This window comes from Pteropus vampyrus, unplaced genomic scaffold, assembly GCF_000151845.1.
Source record: "Pteropus vampyrus isolate Shadow unplaced genomic scaffold, Pvam_2.0 Scaffold182, whole genome shotgun sequence".
NCBI classification, from domain to species: Eukaryota; Metazoa; Chordata; class Mammalia; order Chiroptera; family Pteropodidae; genus Pteropus; species Pteropus vampyrus.
The window spans coordinates 2,778,146-2,802,405 of NW_011888963.1; the positions used below are offsets into that span (position 1 = coordinate 2,778,146).

The following is a 24,260-nucleotide window of genomic DNA, read 5'->3' on the forward strand; positions in this document are numbered from 1 at the left end:
TAACTTTTTATTTATATATAACAAAAACATATGTATATACATATAATTTTCTTCTTCGCCTTTTTAGGATCTCTTGCACTTAAATTACCCACATAACAAAATTAACCTATTTAAAGCTGAAATAAGGGTACATTATTCTCTTTCTTCAGATGGCTACTAAACACCTGGAGCCAGGCCATGGGGTCACCATATGTTGCTTTTCAATTTTCCTTTGTGTGATACAATGATAAGTAACCTTTCTAATCACTGATGCTCCTTCTTGACCTCTTCAGGGCTCTGTTCTCCCTCTTGGACGTCAGGATCCTTTATTGCAAACAGCTGTTGAGAGATGTTACTGATAGGGTAATGAGGACAAAGAGAATGTTTCATATCCAGAGCCAAAGACCCAAGATGGCATAGGGTTTAGGGTTTCCCAAGGGCAGAAACTTTTATGATCTTTACAGTTGTTAAAAATAAAAAATAAAACCTTCTAGCAATAAAGATGCCATTTTCTCTTCATATGCCATTTTGCTTCCTTAATGATACAATAATTATAAAATGGTACTGGACTTTTATGATATCCCTTTTGCCCTTATGTAAACAGCTAATTAAAAAATTTCCAGGTAAATCAAAGAGCTTTTCTTCCTATTTTTCAGTATCACTTAATACCTATAGTTAAACTTGAAGTGGATGGAAACATTAAAAATTATCATTTCAATTTCTTCTATTATTTTGAAAGGGTCATTCATTCACTGTAAAACAATCAATTATTGTATTCTGATCAAAGGAGCCCTAGTTCACTTCTTTACAGTTATTTTCTAAATATTAGACAAATTATTTTATTTTAGTTAATTACTTTAAACTTAACTCTATATGTATTTTTATTATGATTTATATTTGCTAATATTTGTATTGTTCTTAATGCTTGAAAACTGTGATTTATCTGAAAAATCAAATACAGTAGAAGCCTGGAAGTTGATATTAAAATTTTAAATAAGTAGTAGTATTTCAAATGTCTTTTCTCTTGGAAGACCATGGAATACTTTGAGAAGTATGTTAACAGTATCTTTTAAAAATCCAAACACAAGTAGTGATGTTACATTTAGAAGTTCCAATTATAATATTAAATAATAATAATATTAATAATGTATACATTGATGCCTAAGCTCATATACTAAGTGAATGTTATGAGTCAGTAATAATAGTATTAAATTGGAGATAACTTTCTTTAAAATACAGGTAAAGGGGAGAAGGGTATTATGAACATTTAGTGAGTTTTTTTTAAATATTAGAATACAAGTAAACCCTTACTAATCACCCTTAATTGGCCATTGACTTCATTCAATTCTGATACATTTAAGAGAAATAGGAAGGTAGCCTAGTTGTTTGGAGATACCTTGGGCATTGATACTAGACAGAGCTAACTCAAATCTAGTTTTAGTAAAGAATGAAGCAAATTTTTAAATCTTTCTGAATTCAAAGTTTCTCATTTTGTCTAAGAAGATTTTCATAATGATTAAATGAGATAGAAATATGAATATGCCTACAACAGTACTTGACAGTATCTCCTGAAAAAATGTTAGTTCCTTTCTTTTTTTTCCTACCTACAACATCGCTGCTGAGAGGTCAAGAAGTATATGCTAGAGTTTTTCCAGTGATGAGAGATCCAGTTTTATTTAATCACTGTTCAGCTCTTCTTGAAGATACTTTTATACCTTGAAATGAAATCTGTCCCCTCCTAGTTTTTTTTTTTACCTTCTTTTTTCCATTTCTACTGAGAAATAATAGATATATATCACTGTGTAAGTTTAAGGTATACAGTGTGATGATTTGATTTACATATACTCTGAAATGATTACCACAATAGGTTTAGTTCATATCCATCATCTCATATAAATACAATGAAAAGAAAGGGAAAAAATTTCTCCCTGTGATGAGAATTCTTAGGATATATCCACTGGTTGAACTGACTTCAAATTTTTATGCGTATTTTGTCTCAAATCCTTTATATAATTGACTTTTAAAGTCTAGGAAAAGAGTTTCGGTTTCAAAAACAAACAGTAAACAGAATCACTCCTTCAGGTATAAAAATAGAAAATGCTAGATAAGTAAAACTTAACAAATATCATTTATTTAGCTATAACATGTATTTCTGTGATGAGAAGAGACATAAGTAAAATTGACAGACTATGGAATGATGCCAGTGTAATGCATAAGTCTTGTTTGTTCATACATGATTATTTCCTAGTGATTAGTGATGCGAAGCTATCAGACAAGTTTTCTCACAAAGAGAAAATCTATAACATGTTAGAAAGACTCTTAGAAACAATTGAAAGTTCTATAGAAGCTTCATTCTTTATTGGAATAGTGAATAGCTTACCGGCTTCATTTCCAAAACACTAAATTATCTATTGAAGTTATGAGGGCAGATGAAAAATCTGTGGATTTTACATCCCTTTATGTTATTTTTTAAGCTCATCGATAAAGAAGCTATACCCTGAATCTAATTTTCAATTTTTATAAAAGTGTTTTTGTTGGCGACAGATACTCTCAAAGACCTACATCTCTAAGAAGGAAGCATCACAAGCCACAGGGTTAAAGCTACCAAGGATCAATGGATTGGGATGAGGAGACAAAAATGCCAGCAGAGATTTAACTGTGCACATATTTAATTAGTACCGTTGATGTTTTGCTTGTTTTCTGACTACAAAGTTACATAGCTTTTAAGTGGTCTGCTCCACTCCTTTTTTTCCCTATTAACCTTGTTTTTCTCATAAGTGATTTTTCAGAATGTGGGGTTTTTCACAAAATACATTTATAACCTTTTAGCAGAAAGCTTGTATATATCTGAACCAAAAAAGGGAGGTAGCTATGTGCCAGAACTGAACAATTTTAGTTCAAGTGATAAGCTGGTGAGCTGATGTCGCCCATGTTGGGATAAGAGACATCGCCTTGGGCTTGAGCTAAGAAACTGGAACCGAGACCCTTTTGTAAAGTCAGAACTTTGGAAGGATTATCTCTACTGCAAAGAAAGAAGTAAAAAGAAATGGCAAGTAAGCTTGTCTACTCTTTGCTCTGGACAGGGAAAAATAGCTCCTGTGTGAAATTGAAGCCATTAGCTTGTGCTTCACATAAGAACGGAGTAAGACTTTATACAGTCTACAATAAATCGACATGAAAACTGATTCAGTGAAACAGTGGAGCTATGATGGAAACAAATGCATGAGCCTACACTTCTACAACTCGAGGCACAGATTGCTCAAAATAATAACAAAATATTCATTGAAATAAGCTTGAATACAAAAGAACAGACAGCATAAGGAAATAATCCACCATGAATTTAGCAAGCAGAAAGATTAGCAACCCATGAGAAAGAGATATGGAAAATATGAAAAGAGGCTAAGAACAAGAAGGTCCAATATAAGTTGAATAGGCGTTCCAGAAGAAAGAATGAGGAAGAGATATATTAAAAGAAATAATGACTAATAATTTTTAAGAATCAAAGATATGAATTCTCAAAGCACGAATCTCAAGTAGATAAATAAAAAGAACACCTAGATGTAGTGGTGAAACTGCACTAGAGAAAGACAAAGAGAACTCTTAAAAGCAACTGGGAAGACTTTATCACAAAGAAACAGCAATTAGACAGACAGATGACTTTATCAGCCCCCATAAAGTTTCCAGATAACAATGAACTTAACACCTTCAAATGCCAAGGTAAGATTAAATATCAGCCTAGAATACTATAGTCAACTAAAATATCATTTTTAAAATGAAGGCAAAATAAATATATTTTCAGACAACTAAGAACAAGAGTTCCTTTGTTAAATTAACTACTAAAGAATGTATATCAAGAAGAAATTGAATTTAAAGGATAGTGCAGGATACAAGAAACAGTTGTTTATTAAAAGCATTGGTAAACATATAGAATAAGCTAAATATATATTGATGATCAAGGTTTGGGCAATGAATAGATCACAGACTTTTATACTTTTGTAGACAAGGAAAATTCCTCTCCAAAGATTAGCAGTTCAACACAGGGATGTCAACTTTTAATTTTGCCAAGTAAAAACATTTTGTAAAGACTGCCATAAGCAAACACACCCAGCCCCAAAGAATCTTTCAGTCTGTTGTAATGCCTAAAAAGTAAAAATAACACTTCATAAATAAGGGCAGTCCATTAAAATAAAGCATTTAGTTTCATGAAAAACCTAACCACACTGACATCATTCTTCTAATTTTGTCACAGAATATTAAAAACTTTATCATAGAGCAGTACCCATCCATGGCGTTTGGGCTACATGTCTGATTATACCCTACCGCCTCCCTGAACCCCTTCAATTCTAAGTGATGGTGTTATTTTTTTTGGTAACACTAACATAATGTCTGGTGAATTTAGGTGCTCAACAAATATCCTTGAACGGATGGGAAATAATACTATTTTATTTTACCAGGCAATATTTTAAGACTCTAAATGTTAGTCCTACTGCTTTTTAAATATTAAACTAAAAGAAACATGTACTAATAAACCATATCCTATAGAAAAGGAAGAATAAAATAGTGTAAATAACCTTCTTTTAGAGTAGAAACAGAAACTTTGAAAGAAAGTAGTCTTTATAATACATTGGATTATAAGAACAGGAAAATTTTATCTTTTTATTACGATTCATGGTACATGTTGTTTTTCTTTTCTAATGTTTAACTCTCTTCTAGCTCAATAGTTCTCCAAATGGTATTTAAATTAGATAATTTTCCAAAAATATTTAAAAAGTCTAATAGAAATTACTTGTCTCATTCTCTGTCTGGCGGGATAAGGAGAGCATCATGCAGAAGGGCCCATAGTGATCTCTTCAATTTACTGTTCTCTGTGGGGCATTTCTATTTGTGGGAACGTTTGACTTGATTCAGTATGTTATGCTTTATTTCTGAATTCTGTTAATGTCACATAAGTTCTTTTTAAAAATTTTTTAATTGAGATATATTTGACATGTAATACTATATTAGTTTCAAGTGGACAACATAAATGATTCACTATTTGCCTATAATGTGAAATGATCACCACAGTAAGTGTAATTAACAGTTATCACCAGACATGGTTACAAAATTTTTTTTCTTGTGATATGTGAGATAAGTTCTAATAATTATATTTGAGAGTTTAAAGAGCAGTTGGGAATAATAGCAATATAATTGAATGTTGTATTTAAATTTATCTTTGCATTCCAGATTAATATATGTTTATTGCAAACATGTTTTTACTAAGTGGTTCTATTTTAAATTAAAAACTTGTAATATCAGTAATGATGCTAATTGGTGATGTTATATAAAGAAACACTGAAAATTTTGAGTATTTCTTCAAAATAAGCTTTCTGGGGACTGTTATTTAAAACACCTTACTCAGAGATATGCTGGACAGCTTATTTTAAAATCTGATAGTATGTTAACAAAATGAGGTATTTTATATTGCCAATTTTAGAATAAGTGTTGTAATTCTCCCATACTGAAATAGGATAATGAGAAATCATAATAAATAAGAGAAGACAACTCCATACATCTGAAATATGTCATTGGTGAAAATTATATGTAAATAGCAACCTTTGTTTAAAACCAAATTTTTTTTTCATGAAGATGGGCTGCATTGATGAACTGCAACTAATATTGCTAGGTTATTCTTTAGGTATCTCTGATTTTAGAAATTACTCCTTGCCCATTCCTATGGTCTCTCTTTTTTTCTTCTTAAAATGGCCTTAATTTAAATATTGCAGTAGATCTAGGAAGTCATCTTCCAGGCAACACTAGAGTAACTGGTAAGTGTATGCTATTATATATTCTTGAGAATAATACATAGCAGTTTCCTTTCTACATATTCATTCTTTTCCCCTACTCTTCTTTATTAATGAAATTTCTACAAATTATTTTAAAAGCATCTTAATATTAAAAACTAAGATATATTTTAGTAAAGTAAGAATTATAAAGGCAAATGTTTAAATGATTCTGCAAAATGGGTAAGCTACTTTCCATTAGAACCTCTTCCAAAATCCACATCTTTGATGCTTCAATACCAGCAAGAAACAAATAATGCTGAGTGACTGTGGGTGTATTTTATGGAAGAGTGGACATGATTTTAGTCTTTACCTCTGATCAACTTGCTTTTGCCTTCTTTCCTAGGAAGTGTGTAGAGAGCTCTGGTGTCTCAGCAAAAGCAACCGTTGTGTCACCAACAGTATTCCTGCAGCTGAAGGAACACTCTGTCAAACTGGGAATATTGAGAAGGGGGTAAGCTCAAATGATTTATTAGCTATTTGATAATTTTCTGGAGTTGATATTCAACTACTAGGAAATCATGCATACTAATTAAAATGTACTTGAGAAAATACTAAATTCCTAGTTTAATAAGTTATTATTATATCTTGATATCTGCAAATATACCTTGTTTAGGAAATTACAATGAGTATTTTCTGGGTCAATTTTACCTTTCTGTATATATATGTGTGAGTTATAGTTGTAACAGAAAATTCTAACGATAATCTTACATAATATAGTCTGCTTAGTTATCTGTTTGGTTTTTTTTTCTGATAAATAATTCCCAGGAAAATGATGTGATCTCAAATTCTTTTATAACTATAGTCTAACTATAGTCACTTTTAAGTTGTAGTTTGAGAGAAAGGATAATAGTGGAAGAATAATTAAGCAATTTATTGAGCATAGAAAATGGTGCTAAATAATTTTAGTTTCATCAGTCTAGTTTTCAAAAATATTATTATTAAAAATTGTTGAATCAAATAGGAACCATTTATGCTATTTTTGAAGTTCTTTAGGAATTGCAACATATGTAAATTCTAGAATTTATTGCTATGGACTGAATTTATAATAGTAACTACTACTGTCATCTGTTCTCAGTTCTGACTTCTTCCTTGTTAGTTGGGCTAGTTTCAACAAAGATTACACTGAATTTCAACTTGCAATCTGATGTTTAAATAAAAAGAATGAAAGCTTTTGGGCAGCTGTCACGGTTTATTAATCCTTGCTGACGGCTTCATTCAGGACCCATGACCTAGTGCCCATGTTGATGGCTTTTCCATGCTGAGTTTGGAAATGTTGGTAAATTATGGTAAATGTATGAATTGATAGGGTCATTTTTAAAGGATTAACAGTCTTTTTTGAGGCTAAATAAGTAGCCAATAAAAATACAGAGATCTTTGCATACTACCAAAAATTCCTTCTTTTTTTTCACAGAAGTAATAGAAAATATTAGGAACCGCATTCTTGAAACAACAGCCTAGGTTTATTTTGGAACCAACAATTCTTGTCAACGACAAGTAGCAATTTAAATCAATCTGTTCTTAGAAGAAATGTACAACCATAAGGGAGGAAAGTCACAGTGAGAATATGTTTCGTTATTTGCGCTTGATTGGTCATTAGTCTTGTGATCTAGTCCATGGGCAGCAAATTCTATTTGCTTGGAATTATACTATGAATAGGCCTGATGGCTCTTTTTATTTTACTTTATTTTTTAACCTAAAGCATAATTTTTTTTTTTACTTTTAAACACCTCAGAGCCCTCTTAAAATATTCTATAAATTACATAATCGACCCAAATAAGTAAATCATAAGTAGTGGCTATCTGAGAACACATAGTTCAACCCTACCAATCATTTATATAGTAAACACATATTTAATATCATTTGTGCTTAATTACAGGACCCTCAAATGCCATATCTTACAGCTATAAACATATATGTGATAGAGATGACATATTTCTTTAAAATTACAGACAATTTCGAGGGATACTTAGAAGATTCAATAATAATAAAGCTAACAGTATTGAGTTTAAATCTAGATAAACAAATAGAAAGGAAATAAAATTCTTCTAAGCGTATATAAGTATAGACAAGAGAAAATTAACAAAATGAGCAAAAATATATTTGATTTCTGAATATTTGCATTTTTAATTTAGGTTAATGGTTGTCAATGTTTTAATCCATAACCCCTTGCATCTACATCTTCAAATTGCATCTACATAATTCTGATATATACATTTTTTTAAAAATGGAAATTCTCTAAAAGAACCCATTGTCTGCCTCCTTATGCTGTCTTTGGACCCTTGTCAGCTTCTGACATACCTCAACAGAACATCTTGGACTCAGTAAGAAACGATGTAAGAATCTTGTAAGTGTAGCAAAGCTTGTGTACCAAGAAGTCTTTCATGTTCACATTAGAGTTTAGTTTCATAAAGTTAACATGTTGGATTTTACCAAGTAAATTAACCTACAAAAATCTTAGCCATTGTTCTAGAGATATGAAAGGTTAATAGACAGCTTTAGGAATGGCACTAAGAAGTCTTAAAATGAATGAAAGGAAAAGGAAGGAAGGAAGGAAGGAAGGAAGGAAGGAAGGAAGGAAGGAAGGACGAACGCAAGCAAGCAAACACATCGACACCTGGAAAAAAAAGAACAGCATGCTAAGAGAAGACTCTCAATATATTCTTATTAAACTTGAATTTATGAAGAGACTGTCAAAGAACTAGATCAACTTACATTTTTAAGGAGAAAACAGTACAAAGAACTAGACATGTGAGCTGAATAATTCTTAATTTATTTTTAATTTATTTGTTACTAGCTGTATTTGTCATATTATTTATGAAGTTTTTGTTATTATTGATTTCACTTATTTTTTTTCTTTAAAAGAGAAGTGTGTTTACTGTTGCCAAATGTAGATTTTCCTCCTAAGGCTATATCTATCTGGAAATTAAACCAGAGCTCAGAATGTTGACTCAAATCAAAACAGCCATGCAAAGAGCTAGTTACTTTGTCAGGTCAGCCTTGTGTGGCCAGTCTGTATTCTCACCACCTAAAAACAGTTGACAATACCAATAACAATTATGATGATAATGAATATTTTAAAAGTACCTACACCATGCCAGGCACATATATGTTCTATTTAATATTGACAGAAATTCTATGAGGTGGGTACTGTTTTAACTCCATTTTAAAGATGAGGAAAGTTAAGACTTGGGAGTCTAAGGTTACACAGCAATTTAATAGCAGAGCTGAGATTCTAGTCCAGGCCTTTCCAATTCTAAAGTTGAAAACTTTGCCCCTCTATCCTGCCTCTGATTTTACTTTATTTTTAGATGGGAAATTTTGCGGAGAAAAAGCAATTTTTTACTGTCACGGGAATAAAGTGAGTCACTGAGCTTGAGATTGGTGGTGACAATATATTTTACTCTTTAATACTAAGTGAATATTTTTCACCTATCTACCTGTAACAGTTTATCTCAGGAATCACAGTAAGAAGTCACTGTGGGCAGAGCATTAAGCTAAGAATATACGATTTGTGTTATAATTGGCAAAATAATGAATTTCTACTTTAAAATCGGAAATAATCCATTTCTACATATTTCATAGAGACATCGTGAGGATGGAATGAGATAATATCTCCGTGAGCTTTTTATGGGCTTCCTCTGAGGAAAGGTGCTAGTATATATTACTAGAGTATTATTATTACTTTTGATTATTATTTGCCAACCTTAGATGGTGGTGGGCAGAAAACTCTTTGTCGGACTGTCTTAACTGGCAGTAACAAATATCAGAGAGTATAAGCATTAGTTTTCGTGTCTCAGAAACATGAATGGAATCTGCACGGCTTCTGATCTTAACTCTAAATTTCAAGACTACTCTCATCAGAAGAAACAAGAAAGAACCTCTGTTCTGTATAGCCAGTAGGATGAAACCAAAAGCAGCTCAGAGATTTTTGAATAAATCTTATTTTTAAATGGTCAGGGAAGAAGTATTCCTCAAGTGATAGCATAGGCATATCCAGAGGACTGGATCCACAATGATCTCGTCAAACTCTGGCTGCAAAAGACGTGGGATCCCTGCCCAAGGGCGCAGTTCCACAAATGTTCCATGTAAGTGTGGGAACTGTTCCATGCACATTTAGCAGATGGAGTAAGAAATATGGCCAAAAAATTAAAAACTGATCTTTGCGTGAGTCCTGGGGGGTCTGACATCGCTATTACAGCCGTTGGAGGTTTGCCTGAATAAGCCATTCAAGGATTGAATAAGAACCATATGGTCTGAATGGATGTGCTTAGGGACAGTAGCATTAACCAAAGGAGGAAATATGATGAACCCAGACAGTATGCTGGTTGGTACTGTGTGTCCATGGGTCAAACTCCTACAAATCAATCAATATAACTTGAAGCCAAAAAAAAATTTTAGACATGGCATCAGCAATAACACTTTGGACAGGAATCGGAGGGATGCCATATTTGATGAAATAGTAAACAAAGATTTAGACTGTAAAAACTTTGATCGCAGTGTTAGCATTGTTTCTGAACAGGAGGATATTAAGGATAGTCAAAACTCAGTCTTTGCAAACTCTGATGGTGATCACCATAAAGATTTCAAGTGCTTGGTTTATTGCCAGAAGATTGATTTAATGATTCTACGATACCCAATTAGAGATATAGTCCAGCATTTGTACCTGCATATATATGACATTGATTCCTAATATCTTTGTATGGGAAACATAGGGCTGGATTAGAATAGGATTATTATATGTCCTTCTAAAGCACTAGATGTATAATAGGACATTTGCAGCCTTAGATCTTAGAGTAGAATATAATATGTTTTGACTGGGTCCCAGACTATAAACACAGGACATAAAGAAAGAATAACTCTTCCAGTTGCTCTAGAAATTTAAATAGTATAGGATGACAAGTTCTGATTTAGAATTTGGGCTGAAATAAGCTTCAGTATTCCTGCACCTGCACAGCGGAAAGATAAGGCTCTTAGTGCTGTGCTCCAACTTTTAGCTTTTCTGACTTGGGAAGAATGTTCTATATTGAATCACCAATATCACTTTCTTTAAAATCTTAGTATTTTCTTAGAAGTCTCTCATTCCAGATGCTGGACCTAGTGCTGGCTATGGTACAAGATCTACCATAATCACATCTTAAAATGACTCTAGTTTAAAAATATGTATATTTTAAATATTTTAAAATAAAAAAAAACTATTTTAAAAGTATACTTGTCTTGAAAAAAAGTTTTGTGGAATTCTGACAAATTCTTAAGGTTAGATTTTTTGATTTGTAATGTATCTTGCTTGAAAAAAATTCCCTGATATATGGATCATGAAATTCAGTGGTTTAATAGCAAGAGATATTTAATAATTGTTTCTTAAGAAAACTTGCAAAGCCTCACTGGACTATGTCATCTTTCTAAATAGTTTGAAAAATATACTTGTTTGGTTTAGAAGGGATGTGAAAAGCAAAAATGAACAATCTGAAATTTTATTCTTGGAGTGTGATAGTTTCACCTTTTTTTCACCTTTCCAAATCTGGTTAAACACACTTGAATTAGCAAGGAGAAGCCCAGTTTATCCAATTCATCCGAATAATTTGAACTGAAGTAACATGACTGATATTTAGAATACATCACTAGATATAACATTTGAGAATAAAGATTAGAAACTGGTTTTCATCTGAAGATTTAACTCTTCTAGATTAAGAAGTAAAATTCTTCTATGCCTATGCAAATAGAGCTTTTACAGGTTTGGCAACTTCAGTCCTCCTCTACCCCTCCTTCCCCCCCGCCCCCCAAAAAAGAACGATAAAATTAGAATGCATAACACTCAAAATTCTTACCTTTACATACTAATAGGATTTATACACTTCAAGTTGCTTTATTTGGTATAATGTAATTATATTACTTACGACTTACATTAAAATCAGTATATATTGATTCATGTAATTATCTAGAAAATTAGCTCCAATAACTTGATCCACATGAAGTCCCCTATGGATTTCTTAAAGTGTTTATTGTTAAGTTTCTTCTCTTAAAATCAAGTGCTGTATCAATATACTTACCACTACCAGAGGAGGGAAGTAGCAAGAATTCCAAAGAGATCCTTTCCTATAATATAAGGAGGTGGGGGGAAGCTAAACAAAGCACAAAAGAATATTTTGCCAGAGATCAAAATCAAACAAGTCCTTTGATAGATTTTTAACTTCTTTAAAGGTATGTCTGCATAAAAATAATTTCTAAAGTTGTCCTAATCCAAACCATATTGGAAATCAAAAACTAAAGTTAGTCTCCATTTTATATTTAGGGAAATTAAAGAAAAGAAACAAATCACCTGCCTTGGACCAAAGATACTGTTAGAATGAGAACTCTGGTTTGTAACTCAGACTGAAGTTGTCCCTACACAAACTGAAGTTGTTAACTTGTTAACTAGTTAACTAATTTGTTAACTAGTTGTTAAACTAGACACTGGTAGGTGCATACTTATATTATTATTATGAATTCTTTATTTTTTGCCCATTAATCTTTATTACTTAACTTTCCTACATAATTGTCTATTATGTTTTAACTCCATGAAATAGATATGATCAATACCATGAATTTATGCAGTAAAAGGTTCTAGCAAACCAGTTACAAAACACTACTTCCATGTCGATATTAAATAATGATGAGAACTGAGCAACAATTTACAAGCTGAATATTGTATTTATCTTTTCCCCTAAGAGTAAGTTTTAAAAGGAAAACGAGAGAATTTATGTGCCTTCTTTCCCTGTCCTATATTTTGTTAGCCTCCAGGAAATCTGTATAACAATATTATCAAATACTTTGGAACCTGTATTTTTCAGTATTCTTATGGTCTTCACAATTCCTTTGTCCCCTGAAAAATTCAGAAGATGAAATTTTTTTCTCTACCAATTGTGAATACTCAAGAAGGTCTGAAACAACATGTGGAGGGACACTTGTAGCTAAGTGGATTTTTCTTTTACTCTCTAGTGTTTTTTTATATTTTATGTAGTAGAACAGTTCAGTAAAGTGTGTTAGAGTATTTTTTAATGTCTTCATATATATAATTCTACACGTCCAATTGGCTTTTTTCCCCACTGAGTTTTGTGTATTTTTAGACAGATAATGCCTTTTATGCCAGTTCAGTGACCCTGGGCAAGTCAACCTTCTTTAAGCTCTGGTTTCCTCGTCTGAAAAATGAAATGTTTAGACCATGTAAAACTAAAGTCCCTTTGAGCTTTAGGTGCAGCTCTGTGACTTTATAAAACGTGAAATCAAGCTTTAATGTTATTTGAAATCAATAACGCTAAATTTCCAACTTGAAAAAATAGGCAAATTTTAAGATTTGGAATTTTTTAAAGTGTTTTCATTAATTGAAATCATAGGGGAAAACATAAGTAATTGCTGGCCAAAACTACATTACTCGGTCATTCTCACAGGAAAATAGACACAGTCATAAATATTCTGAATATAATTATTCAGGCATAAAACACATAGCCACTTCTAATAACAAAAATGTAAAACTGGAGATTATTTGGCCCAATGTTGTGACTTTTATGTAGGTGAAAGTCTGCCATAATTGATATATCATGTACAAAAGGTTGGTCTTCAAGATCAATTAGGTAAGTCATAAGCTGACAGCTGGAACATTCTCTCCCTCTCAAGTGAACATTATCAGCAGCCCTGCTCCCAGGGTTAGTACTGGATTATCAGTTCAGCCAACTATCTCTGCTTTATAATTTTGGACAGATGATTATTTTTGCATGGTAATTTTCATTATCAAAACTCATAATCTTTCTTAATGTCCCATTTTAATATTTATTAAGTTAAGAGTCAGAATATTCTGCTTTATAGCCAACCAAATTTTGACTTCCTCTTGCCTAATTTTTTATGTACAAATGATAATTGCTCAGCACTTATCTAAAAAATCTTTAATTCTGTTAGAACTACTAAAATATTCACTTGAGTGCCAACTACCAGGAAAACAAAGGTGAATTTGACTTTCTTTACCCTCCAGTATTTCCATTTTCTTACTGACATGTAGCAAACAAAACAGAACACAGAATTCTAAAATTTAACTAATGTATCCATGCATTCAATAAATTTTTATTGCTTATCTACTGCTAGGCACTGTTCTAGATATTTGGCATTTCCAATGATAAAAATGTGCAGATCCGCTCTGTCCAACATAGTAGCCAGTAGCTACATGTGACTATGAAGCCCTAGCAGTGTGGCTAGTGGGTGTGAGGAACCAAATTTTTAATATTAATTAATTTAAATTCAAATAGCCACATGTTGCTGTCAAGGCTTTTACATACTAACAAAAGGAGACAAACAATGAAGGAATTTGAAAAATAAACTAAACAGGGCAATTTAAAGTAGTGTGAACTAAAACAGGAGAATGTAATCACTGGGAAATCCTGGAGTAAGGGGAAAGGAGGGCAGGAAGGGGCGGGGTGATGTACTACTTCAGATGAGTGTGGTCAAGGAAAGACCCCTCTGGTGAAGCGACACGACCTGAGACTGAATGACGAGAAGACAACAATATAAGGAATTGTGAGAAGAGTGTTTTCAGAAGGACCAGCAAATGCCATGTGCCCTATAGAAGGAACAAGCTTAGTTTATTGAGGAAAAGAAAGGTCAGTGTGTCTGGAGCAATCCGTGAAAGACAGAGAGAGTAAGGCTGGAGCAGGAGGCAGGGGCTAGGCCACTGTGGATCAGAGTTAAGAGCAGTCGGAAACTACCTCAATCTTTTAAGCAAAAATGAGACATGACGTGATAATATGTTTTTAAAAGATCTTTCTGAATGCTTACTAGAGAATAGGTTGATTATAGATAGAAAAAAGTGGAGGCAGGTAACAAGGTAAGAAGCTCATCCGTTTGCCAGTTTGGTATAGGGTGGTAGAAGTGAAAAAGGTGAAAATTGAAAAAATTCGGGATATATAGAATTAGTATCATAAACTGATTACTTTCACTTTTTAAGCACCAGATATCATAATCCCTTTACATTTTAATATAAAGTTGAATTTTTATTTAATAATGTAACATTGCTGACAATTATTCAGCTCTAGTAATGTTGCCTATTGTTATTCATATAAGCAAATGACTTTCATAGCATCAGTATGGTTTGTCAGCATTTGATGATCATTCACAAAAATGCACCAATAAAAGCATAGAAATGCTCGGTCTAAAAAAAAAAGGCTTTCTTTTTTACCATATTCTGCAAGTAAGATTTATCATGTTAGAGTTATGAGCTGATTATTTGATGTCTGCGTCTCGATAAATTATTCCTGGCTTTCTACTTATGTGCAGTATGTGTGGTTTATTGCAGCGAGTAAAGCTGAGAGGAATTCCAGTACACATGTTCATGCAGGCGCTATACACATGGCTAGTCAGTGTATATAAGGGTTTTTTTGTACCTGATCCCTAGTGTCTTGGCATTACTTTTATTATGTCTGCAGTACTCATGTAGATGAAATGCCACAACACATTCTTTTACTATTGTAGCCTCAATCAGACTTTTTTTTTTTTTTTTTTTTAAAGAAAAAGCAATTACCATCATAAAAATTCCTTACTGGGGAACTTTCCATATTGCGTTATCATTCCATGAGTCTAATAATAGTGGAATATAAAGAAAAAAATTTTTAATACTAAAATATCTAAAAAAGACTTTTTGAGGTCTCTATAATGAGAAACACTAGAAGTCTGGAGTAGGAGAAATAAGGAAAAAGAAGTCAAGTTTTTTTAGACTCCTGGTACACGTTAGAGATTTATAAATCATTGCTTAGCTAGAGATAATTTGCAAATCACATGCACCTTCACCAATGTCTAAACACAGTTAAAGAACTCTCAGTCTGCTATCTATTGGGAGAATGCTAATGCCTATAATTGGTCATTGCCTGACCCTTATGTATTTCGATCCTGATAGCTCTATCTGCCAAAAAGCTAATTCTGTGTTTTCTGTGAAATCTTGCAGTGGTGTTATCAGGGAGATTGTGTTCCTTTCGGCACTTGGCCGCAGAGCGTAGATGGGGGCTGGGGTGCCTGGTCACTGTGGGGAGAGTGCAGCAGGACCTGCGGGGGAGGCGTCTCCTCATCCCTAAGACACTGTGACAGTCCAGCGTAAGTAGCTAAAGTAAGCCGGAGCCAACAAAAAGACACAGTTGGAAATGATTCAAAGCTGTGGTTTCTCATGTTATCTGTAAAAACGTTTCACTAGTGAGCCAAGTGTTTGTCTTCAGAACAAGCAATAGGCACAGGGAAGTGGAGGAGCCTTGTTGGACAGACTTTCTTTTTCTTCCCTGCCCCTTACTATGTAGCTAAAAATAAAAGAAAAAGGAAAAAAAGAAAAATATGTGTATCTATCCCAGGTATCGCCAAATTTTTTAATCTAGTAATAATCAGATAGATTTCCTCTTCCCCAAACTGCTGAATTATGGATGAATCCAGGTCTGGTCTTAGCTACATTACCATTATTCCCAGGAAACCTAAGGTCTTTTCACATGTCACATAAAATTATTACTGCTACATTAGTATTAAAAGGACCAATGAGAGCACTTCAAGGGTTGAAATGCCTTGATTCGCATCACAAATCACAATGAAAAGAATACTGCCCACGTGTTAAAATAGTTTCCATTCACATGCCCCCATTAATCATCTTCCAGAGTTGCCACCGCTTTTCTCCTCATGACTGTTTTATGCAGGTCAGACTGCTCCTCTCCCACCCCTCTTTTCCTCCAGCCAGAGTTCCCCTGGCGTAAGGCTAGTTCCATCAGTATTCTTTGCTAGTTGTATTGCTTCTCTTCCACCGGTGCCCATTGCAGGTGGACTGTTCCTCTGGTTGGTCTTTCCAGTCCTTCTGAAGACTAAACATGCTGACATTTTTGTCTAAAGCTCAGGTTGAGGGTCTTCTTTCCTGACATATTTTGGTACAGAATGTTATGATATCACTTCTGCTTTTTCTCTCTTCTGGGATAGAAGATGGTCTGTTTTTATTTTTTTCTCATTTGAACTCAAGATCCTTCTCTTTGGTTTCTCTCTCTAAAGGTCTCTTTTACTCTTTTTAGCTTGAAATGTTTTCCCTCTATATTAGTTCTGTGTTTACATTCTCCTACTTTCTATCTATTATTACCCTCTGGCCAAACAGAGGTCACTGTCACCTGCTTATAAACCAGTCATTCTTCCATCATCCCCACTACTTTGTTTTTGTCTGACCCACCATTTCTTCCAAACTGATTCAAGCTGGGTCATTTCTTTCCCTTGCTTAGAGTCAGCATTCACTGGCATTCAAAATATATTCAAAATTATAACTTTAACTATCCTTTTAATACCCGTGAGCCAAAAGTATAATTTAGACTTGATCTTTTTAAAATGAGTACAGAATAATTAACCTAAATTCAACTGCAGGCTACTCTAAATTAATAACCAAAATTATAAAACCCTATAAGAATAAATAATATACCCAGCTACTGAAGAAAACGACCAGACCTCTTTAAAAAAAAAGCAAGTTAGTTTTCTCCATTCAGAAATAGCATTCAAATAATAACATGGCTTTCCCTAATGTTAAGTACTTCAAAAATTAATTTATGAAGGTCAAACATTTGACATCTCATTTTTTCATTAATTCTAGTGTAACAAAGTATTTCATATAATGTAAATCCATCTGATGTTTAGATTTAATTTTTTAAAAACATATATTTGAAATGAGATAGAAATTCATTTCTGCATTATTTACTTTGAACTGAAGCTATTTCCAGAGAGTTACTAAGTGTCATCTCCTTGTTTCCAATCTGGAAAAAAAGCAAACTTTCCATTTCCTACTTGGTGAACATATAACATCAGATTATGGATTTTGTTGAATATGATACAAATGGCTTTTCATTAAAAATAAGTGATTTTAAAACTTACATTGAACTGATCACCTGTTTACTATGATAATTAGAAAATACATTGATTTAATTGCATTTTCTTAAGAATGTAAATCATGACAATTGTAAAGATACAGTAAATTGCCTTAATTTTTACATTCAGCAATCATAATCATTATTGCTAACAATCACCAGTATGATTATTTTATTAACTAATAAAATGTCAAATCTCATATTGTCTTAAAGTAAATGTTAATATATTTTCATCAAGCAATATATGTACTGTCGATATGGATAGATATTATATTCACATGTTAAACAAAATGTGTTTTCAGACCTTCAGGAGGTGGAAAATATTGCCTTGGGGAAAGGAAACGGTATCGCTCCTGTAACACAGATGTAAGTAAAATCAAACCCTGCCATGAAAAATTAGCTCACATTTTCCCAGAGTAGGGACTTTTTTTAAATTGTAAGCTGTTTGATCAGAAATTCATGTGTGTGATGTTCATATGAATCTTTTAAATTGTGAATAATGAAGGGAACCAGCTTCAAGTCCATCAATCCTATCAAGAGCCAAGAGGAAGCTCCAGCACTGGGAGAAAATACATTCTCTACCTGTAGGAATGGAGAGAGAGCTACACACCCCCTGAACTGCCCTGGTCCTCGAAACGCTCACAACTTTGCCATCATTATCTTTCTTGAGTCTGCCTGGATTAATCTTATTATGCTCTTTAGCCCACTACAAGACGCCCCAGATCCCACATCGTTCCTCATCTCTGCCATCTAATCCCATAAAGCTCTGCATATCCCCTTTTCTGTTTCCTATCCCTGCCCAACTGCTGAAATTCTTCTGTGCCCTCAGGAATTCACGATCCATCATGGGCAAAATCCCTTATATCCTGATGTCTCTGAATTTCCCTTCTCTTCACCTTCTTGTTCTAATGGAATCTGGCTCTCCCCTGAAGATAGTGCTTCCTCTGTAGCAGTTTAAAGTTGGAGACTTGCTTTTTCTTCCTTAGCTCTTGAAGGACTGGGCCTAAAAGTGGATTGGCTATCTTTTTTATATTGTATTACTCCTTCCAAATCATTCTTCCTCCCTCCTGTCTAAAAAACACAGCTCTTAATTTCAAGTCATCAGACTATTACCCACTATCTTCACTCTCATGTTCTTCAACCCTATACCTGTCTTAATTCTTAGTTATTTCATAAGCATGTAGATGATTTTTTCAACATCTTTTCTTCTGGATTTTTCCATAATCATACAAACATGTTATTTTTCCTATCTTGAAAAAACAAAAACAAAAAACCTGCCAGTTATTTTCCCATGTCGTTCCTCCCTTTGAAGCAAAATTTCTCAAAAGAGTCGTCTATACTTACTGTATCTAATTCCTCTTCTCATTTTTTCTTAAAATTGCTCCTGTCAGGTTTTCACCTTCATCATTCTACTGAAAGTGATCTTGTTACATCACAGATGATTTCCATATTGCTAGATCTAATAGTCAAATCTGAGCATTTATCTAACTTGAAATTCACTAGGCTTCCATGACACTACAACTTTTTGAAATTGTCTTTTTATTTCACTGCTGTTCTTTCTCATTCTCCTTTGCTCATTCCTGCTCTTTTCTCTGGTATCTTAATGTTAGAGTATCCAGGACTTAGTCCTTGGCATTTTTATCTGCCCTACTAATGGTCATTTCCTTGGTGAGCTCATCAATTTTCATTGCTTTTGATAGCATTCATATGTCACTTGACCCCCAAATTTATATTTTCAGTTAAGACTTTTTCCATGAATTCCAGACTCATATCTTATTATTGATTAGACATTTAATAGACATCTAATATTTAACATATCCAAATGTTATTTCCAAAACATTTTCACAAAGCTGTTCCCCCAGCAGTGTTTCCCATCTCAGATGTCAGCTCTGTCTGGCTCAAGCCCCAAACCCTCGAGTGTTTTTGATTTCCTCCTCTGTCTCACAACCTATATCTAATCCCTCAGAAAATCCCATTCATTGGCTTTACTTTCCAAATGTATCCTAGATCTGACTAATTCTCACTGCCTCCACTGCTGCCACTCTTTCACTGGATTACTCTAAATAGCCTTTTCAGTGGATTTCCCCATACTAACTAACTACTCTGACTCCCTATAGTCCTTAATATAGAGGCAGAGTGAATCAGATTGTATTCTTTACCCAAACCCTTCGATGGCTCCCTATTTTTACTTAAATCCAAAGTTCTTACAAAGTCCTGTAAGGCCTGTGCAATCTGGGTTTCCATGACTTCTCTGCACTCATCTCTTAACTATTTCCTCCTCTTTACTCTTCTCCAGCTACACGGGCTTCTTTCTTCATAGCCAAACATGTTCCCAACTTAGAGATTCTACATTGTCTCTTTTCTTAGCCTTGTATAGTCTTCCCCAAAATATCTACATGGCTAATTCCCTTACCTTAACTTTACTCAACCGTCATCTTCTCAATGAGGTCTAGCCTGAATACCGTATTTAAAATTGCTACTCTCCCTGCTCCTTACAACACTGAGACGCCTAATCTTACTTACCTTGGTCTGTTTTTCCCCATACCACCTTATAACACACTCTGCAGCTTATTTATCATATTTAATTCTGTTAATTTTGAATCTTGAAGTAATTAAATTTGAATCTTGAAGTAATTAAATGTAGCTTCAATTACAATGATCATTTCAAGTTACTTGCATTATTTTTTCATTCATTCAACAAACAATTGAATGCTTAGTGCATGTCAGACCGTGCTAGAGTGGAAAAGACAATCTCTGCCCTCAAGGACATTATAAATTCCTGGGAAATCACTTACATGAAGAAAATTACAATATAGAGTGATAAGTGATATGATAAATGATATGATACAATATATGATATATGATAGAATAAGTATGGAATTATTATAATTTGGTATTTAGGAATTACTTCCCATAGGAAGCTAAAGATCTGAAGGGCAAATAGGAGCTGACCAGAAAAAGAAAAAGAAAATGACAATGAGAGCAGTCTAGGCAGAAGGAAAATTAAGTATAAGGCATAGAGGTTTAAAAGCATGAAGTTTATCTTGAGGCATGAAGAAACCATTGAAAGATTTAGCCCCAGATGTGTGTGAATTTAATATGTGAGAAGTGAGATTGTTCTCAATAATGATAGATCTGGAGTGTGGTCATGGAGTGCATGTCTAACCTTGAGTGGAGGTGAAGCAGTTCAAGGAACATCAAGGCTAGGTATATGGGGGGTGCTTCATGTGGACGTTGAAGTCACTCAGGGTGATGTTAGAACTTGGAGTATGCAGTGAGACTGAACCAGCTATCAAACCCTTTAATAAACGAGGGGAAGTGACCATCATGAGATTAGTAAGAAACAATGGTAAAGCCAGATAGTGATTGGAATGAATAACATGATCTCAGAAGAATAAAGGTTTTATTCAAGGGTAGAACAGTTAAATACTTACTATACATCAGACTTTGTTAAGTGGGAGTGAAAAAGCCAAACCTACCTCTTAATTTCCATCTCAGTTTCTGTTGTTCCCTAATTGTAGGAGTGGTCACACACTTTGACCTTAATAACGTAGGTATTATATAATATGAATAATTTATGATAAGTAACAGAAAAAGAAAAAAAATTGTGCCAGGCACCTCGGGCTTGTTGCATTTTACCCACTGACTATGTTTTAGATGCTCAAATTCCAGAGCTTGCTATTGGTGCATTGACATTTCTATCATTGCCTTTGTTTTATACTTCGGCTTTTAGCAAATGATAAGGAAATGCAGTAAACATGACTACATGATGGGAATACAAATAATTATTTTTTTTCCCATTAATCTTGACTTTACTAGTTCAGAATTTGAGGCAATTCAGTTATCATGCTAAAATTTATTTTCGTGCTATCCAGGTTAATAAAGCTATCTGAGCATAAGTTATGTAAGCTGAGGCCTTTTAATATGTATTCTAGTATGTGAAAAATTTAAACTTTCAAAACACATAATCTAACATAGCACTGTCCAGAGAACTTTCTTTAATAATAGAAATATTCTATATGTTCACTGTCCAGCTTGGAAGCCACTGGCCAAATTAGCTATTAAGCGCTTGAAAAGTGGCTAGTACAACTAAAGAACAGAATTTTTAAGTTTAGTTTAAATTTTATTAGCCACATGTGCTAGTCTCAGCCGTATTGGACAGCACAGAGCTAGACAGTCTAGCTATGCAGTAGAAAAATAATTGTTATAAAGAAGATTGTAAATATTATATAAAAAAATTCTCAAAATAAAGTAATCTTAGTTCATTTTAGAAACAAATATAAGAGACTTCCATTTTTTGATAATGACAAATTAGGTTATTCTGACTGAATTTTTTTTAAACTGCTGAATAAGGGGTTTTTTTTTTAATTTTAAAATTAACAAAGAACTGGCAAGATAGTGAGAGAAATGCCTAATGGTGAAATTTTTTGAGAAAGGGGAATGCAAAAAGATAAATGGGGCACCCATAAGATACTTTTGCCCTGACAGTACTCAGAAAAAGAAGAGATGATCTGCTCGTGCCTCTTTCTTAAGTACTATATAAAGAAAATTTTTCCCAGGGCTTCTGCCCTCCCTGCTCCCTTAGCTAATTTCCTTCACGTTTTATTGGCCAAGAGGCCACATGCCCACCCTAAACCAGTCACGGGCAAAAAGGAATGGGATGACTATAATTGGTTTAGACTAATCCAGATATGCCTTTAAAATGAGTTTAACATCCCCTTCCCTAAGAGGTAGATTCCTGAGCAAAAATCAGATTTCTGTTAGCAAGAAAGTAGAGAGTAGAAGATATTGGGCATGCCGCAAATGTCTGAATCAGAGCTCTTTTAGCTTCCGTCCTCACAGTAGTGCCCCCTTAGTTGAGCAGGTTACGTTCCAAGACCTCCAGTGGGTGCCTGAAATTGTAGATAGTACCAAACCCTATATATCCTATCTGTTTTTTCCTATACATACATACCTATAATAAAGTTTAATTTATAAATTAGGCATAGTAAGAGATTAATGACCATAACTAATAATAACATATAATGATTATAATATACTATAATAAAAGTTATGTGAATGTGGTCTCTCAAAGTATCTTATCGTACTGTACTCACCCTTCTTGTGATGACGTGAGTTGATATACTGGACAAAAGGATGATTCATGTCCTGGGCAGGATGGAGTGGGATGACGCAGGATTTCATCACACTACTCAGAGCAGAATTTAAACCTAAATTAAATTTAAATGGAATTTAAACACAAGTTAAAACTTGTGACTTATTTGTTTCCATTTAATATTTTTAGACTACAGTTGACCTCTGGTCACTGAAACCATGGAAAAGGAGGGCCACTCGACTGATAGAAGTAGCAGCACAGTAGTAGTAGTAGTAGTAGTAGTAGTAGTAGTAGTAGTAGTAGTAGTAGTAGTAGCTGTTGCTAACATTTAGTGAACACTTAACTACATATCAGACCTATTATTATAATCATATTTTCTAACTATACTGAGAGTTCTTCTCAGTAGTGACTTGGCTTGGTAAGATATTTTTAATTTCCATTTAAATCTAGAAAACTATAATAATTTAAAGTTTGGGCATAATCTATTCTGTTATGACCTTGCTTCTTTAACACAAATTAATTCACAAATGATAAAGCTATTTTGTTGCATATTTTGTGCCACTAAGCAGTATAGCAGCTGAAGTCAAACTTCATTATACAGCTAAACAACAGAGGAGAATTGTACTATATATGAAGACCATTTACCCCCAGTTCTTCTCTCTGCTCACTTTTGGCCATGTACTCTGTCGCAGCAGCCCTTATTGTGTGCTTCTACCTGTTCTTTGTACATTGGCCTCTTGTTCTTATAACCCAGAAGGCTCAACCCTTCCTTATTAACTTTTTCAGCCTTTTTTTTTTTTTTAAGATTAATGTCTTGTGTTTACTCCAGTATTTCTTTGTTAGGAATTTGCCATATATATTTTAAATTGTGCTAGTATTTTCTTAGAATTGTTATTATTAGTGTTCTGTCTTTGAGTTCTCTGCCTCTAGTGCTATTTTCCCCATATGCCTATTATTTTTAGTGTGCAATTTTGCAGAAAGGGATTTTTCAGGAATTAATGTATAATATTAGAGCAGAAACTCCTGTAGTTTAAAAATCTGTCCTAAAAGTTTCTATTATATAAAGTACATTATAGGATAGGGAATTTAATGATAAATCATGAAGAGTGAACTGATTGGAGTTAAGACTGAGTAATGCAAGCAAGGCTTCAGTATTTTTCACTTAACATAGAATACGTGTTAACTATAAGAACATTATGGGGCTATTGTGTTTGTATTCTTTAGGTTAACCTTGGTACTTTTTTTCTAGAGGTATAATGCTTTAAAAGTTCTTTGATTCTGTAATGCCCAGGTATCCGTTATGAGTTACCATAATTTAAGGGATTTGAGAGAGTATATTTGTCTTTTATCAAATCAGCCTCCTGCCTTTGTGCGTGTTTTATACAATTTAATATTATGCATATCATAGTGACTCTGTAAATAAGAACTGAAAGAAAACTTTTCAATTAGGAACAATTTGACAATCAAGAACTAGAAAAT

At 33.5% G+C, this 24,260-nt stretch overlaps 1 protein-coding gene across 1 annotated transcript in view; it reads left to right on the forward strand.

Moving 5' to 3' along the window:
* Positions 1–24,260, forward strand: part of ADAMTS6 (ADAM metallopeptidase with thrombospondin type 1 motif 6) — a 255,221-nt gene that overhangs the window by 149,099 nt on the left and 81,862 nt on the right. The window contains exons 11-13 of the mRNA XM_023537208.1: positions 6,145–6,252; positions 15,763–15,908; positions 17,989–18,052. Coding sequence (XP_023392976.1) covers positions 6,145–6,252; positions 15,763–15,908; positions 17,989–18,052 — 318 coding nt within the window. The remainder of the gene's footprint in view (positions 1–6,144; positions 6,253–15,762; positions 15,909–17,988; positions 18,053–24,260) is intronic.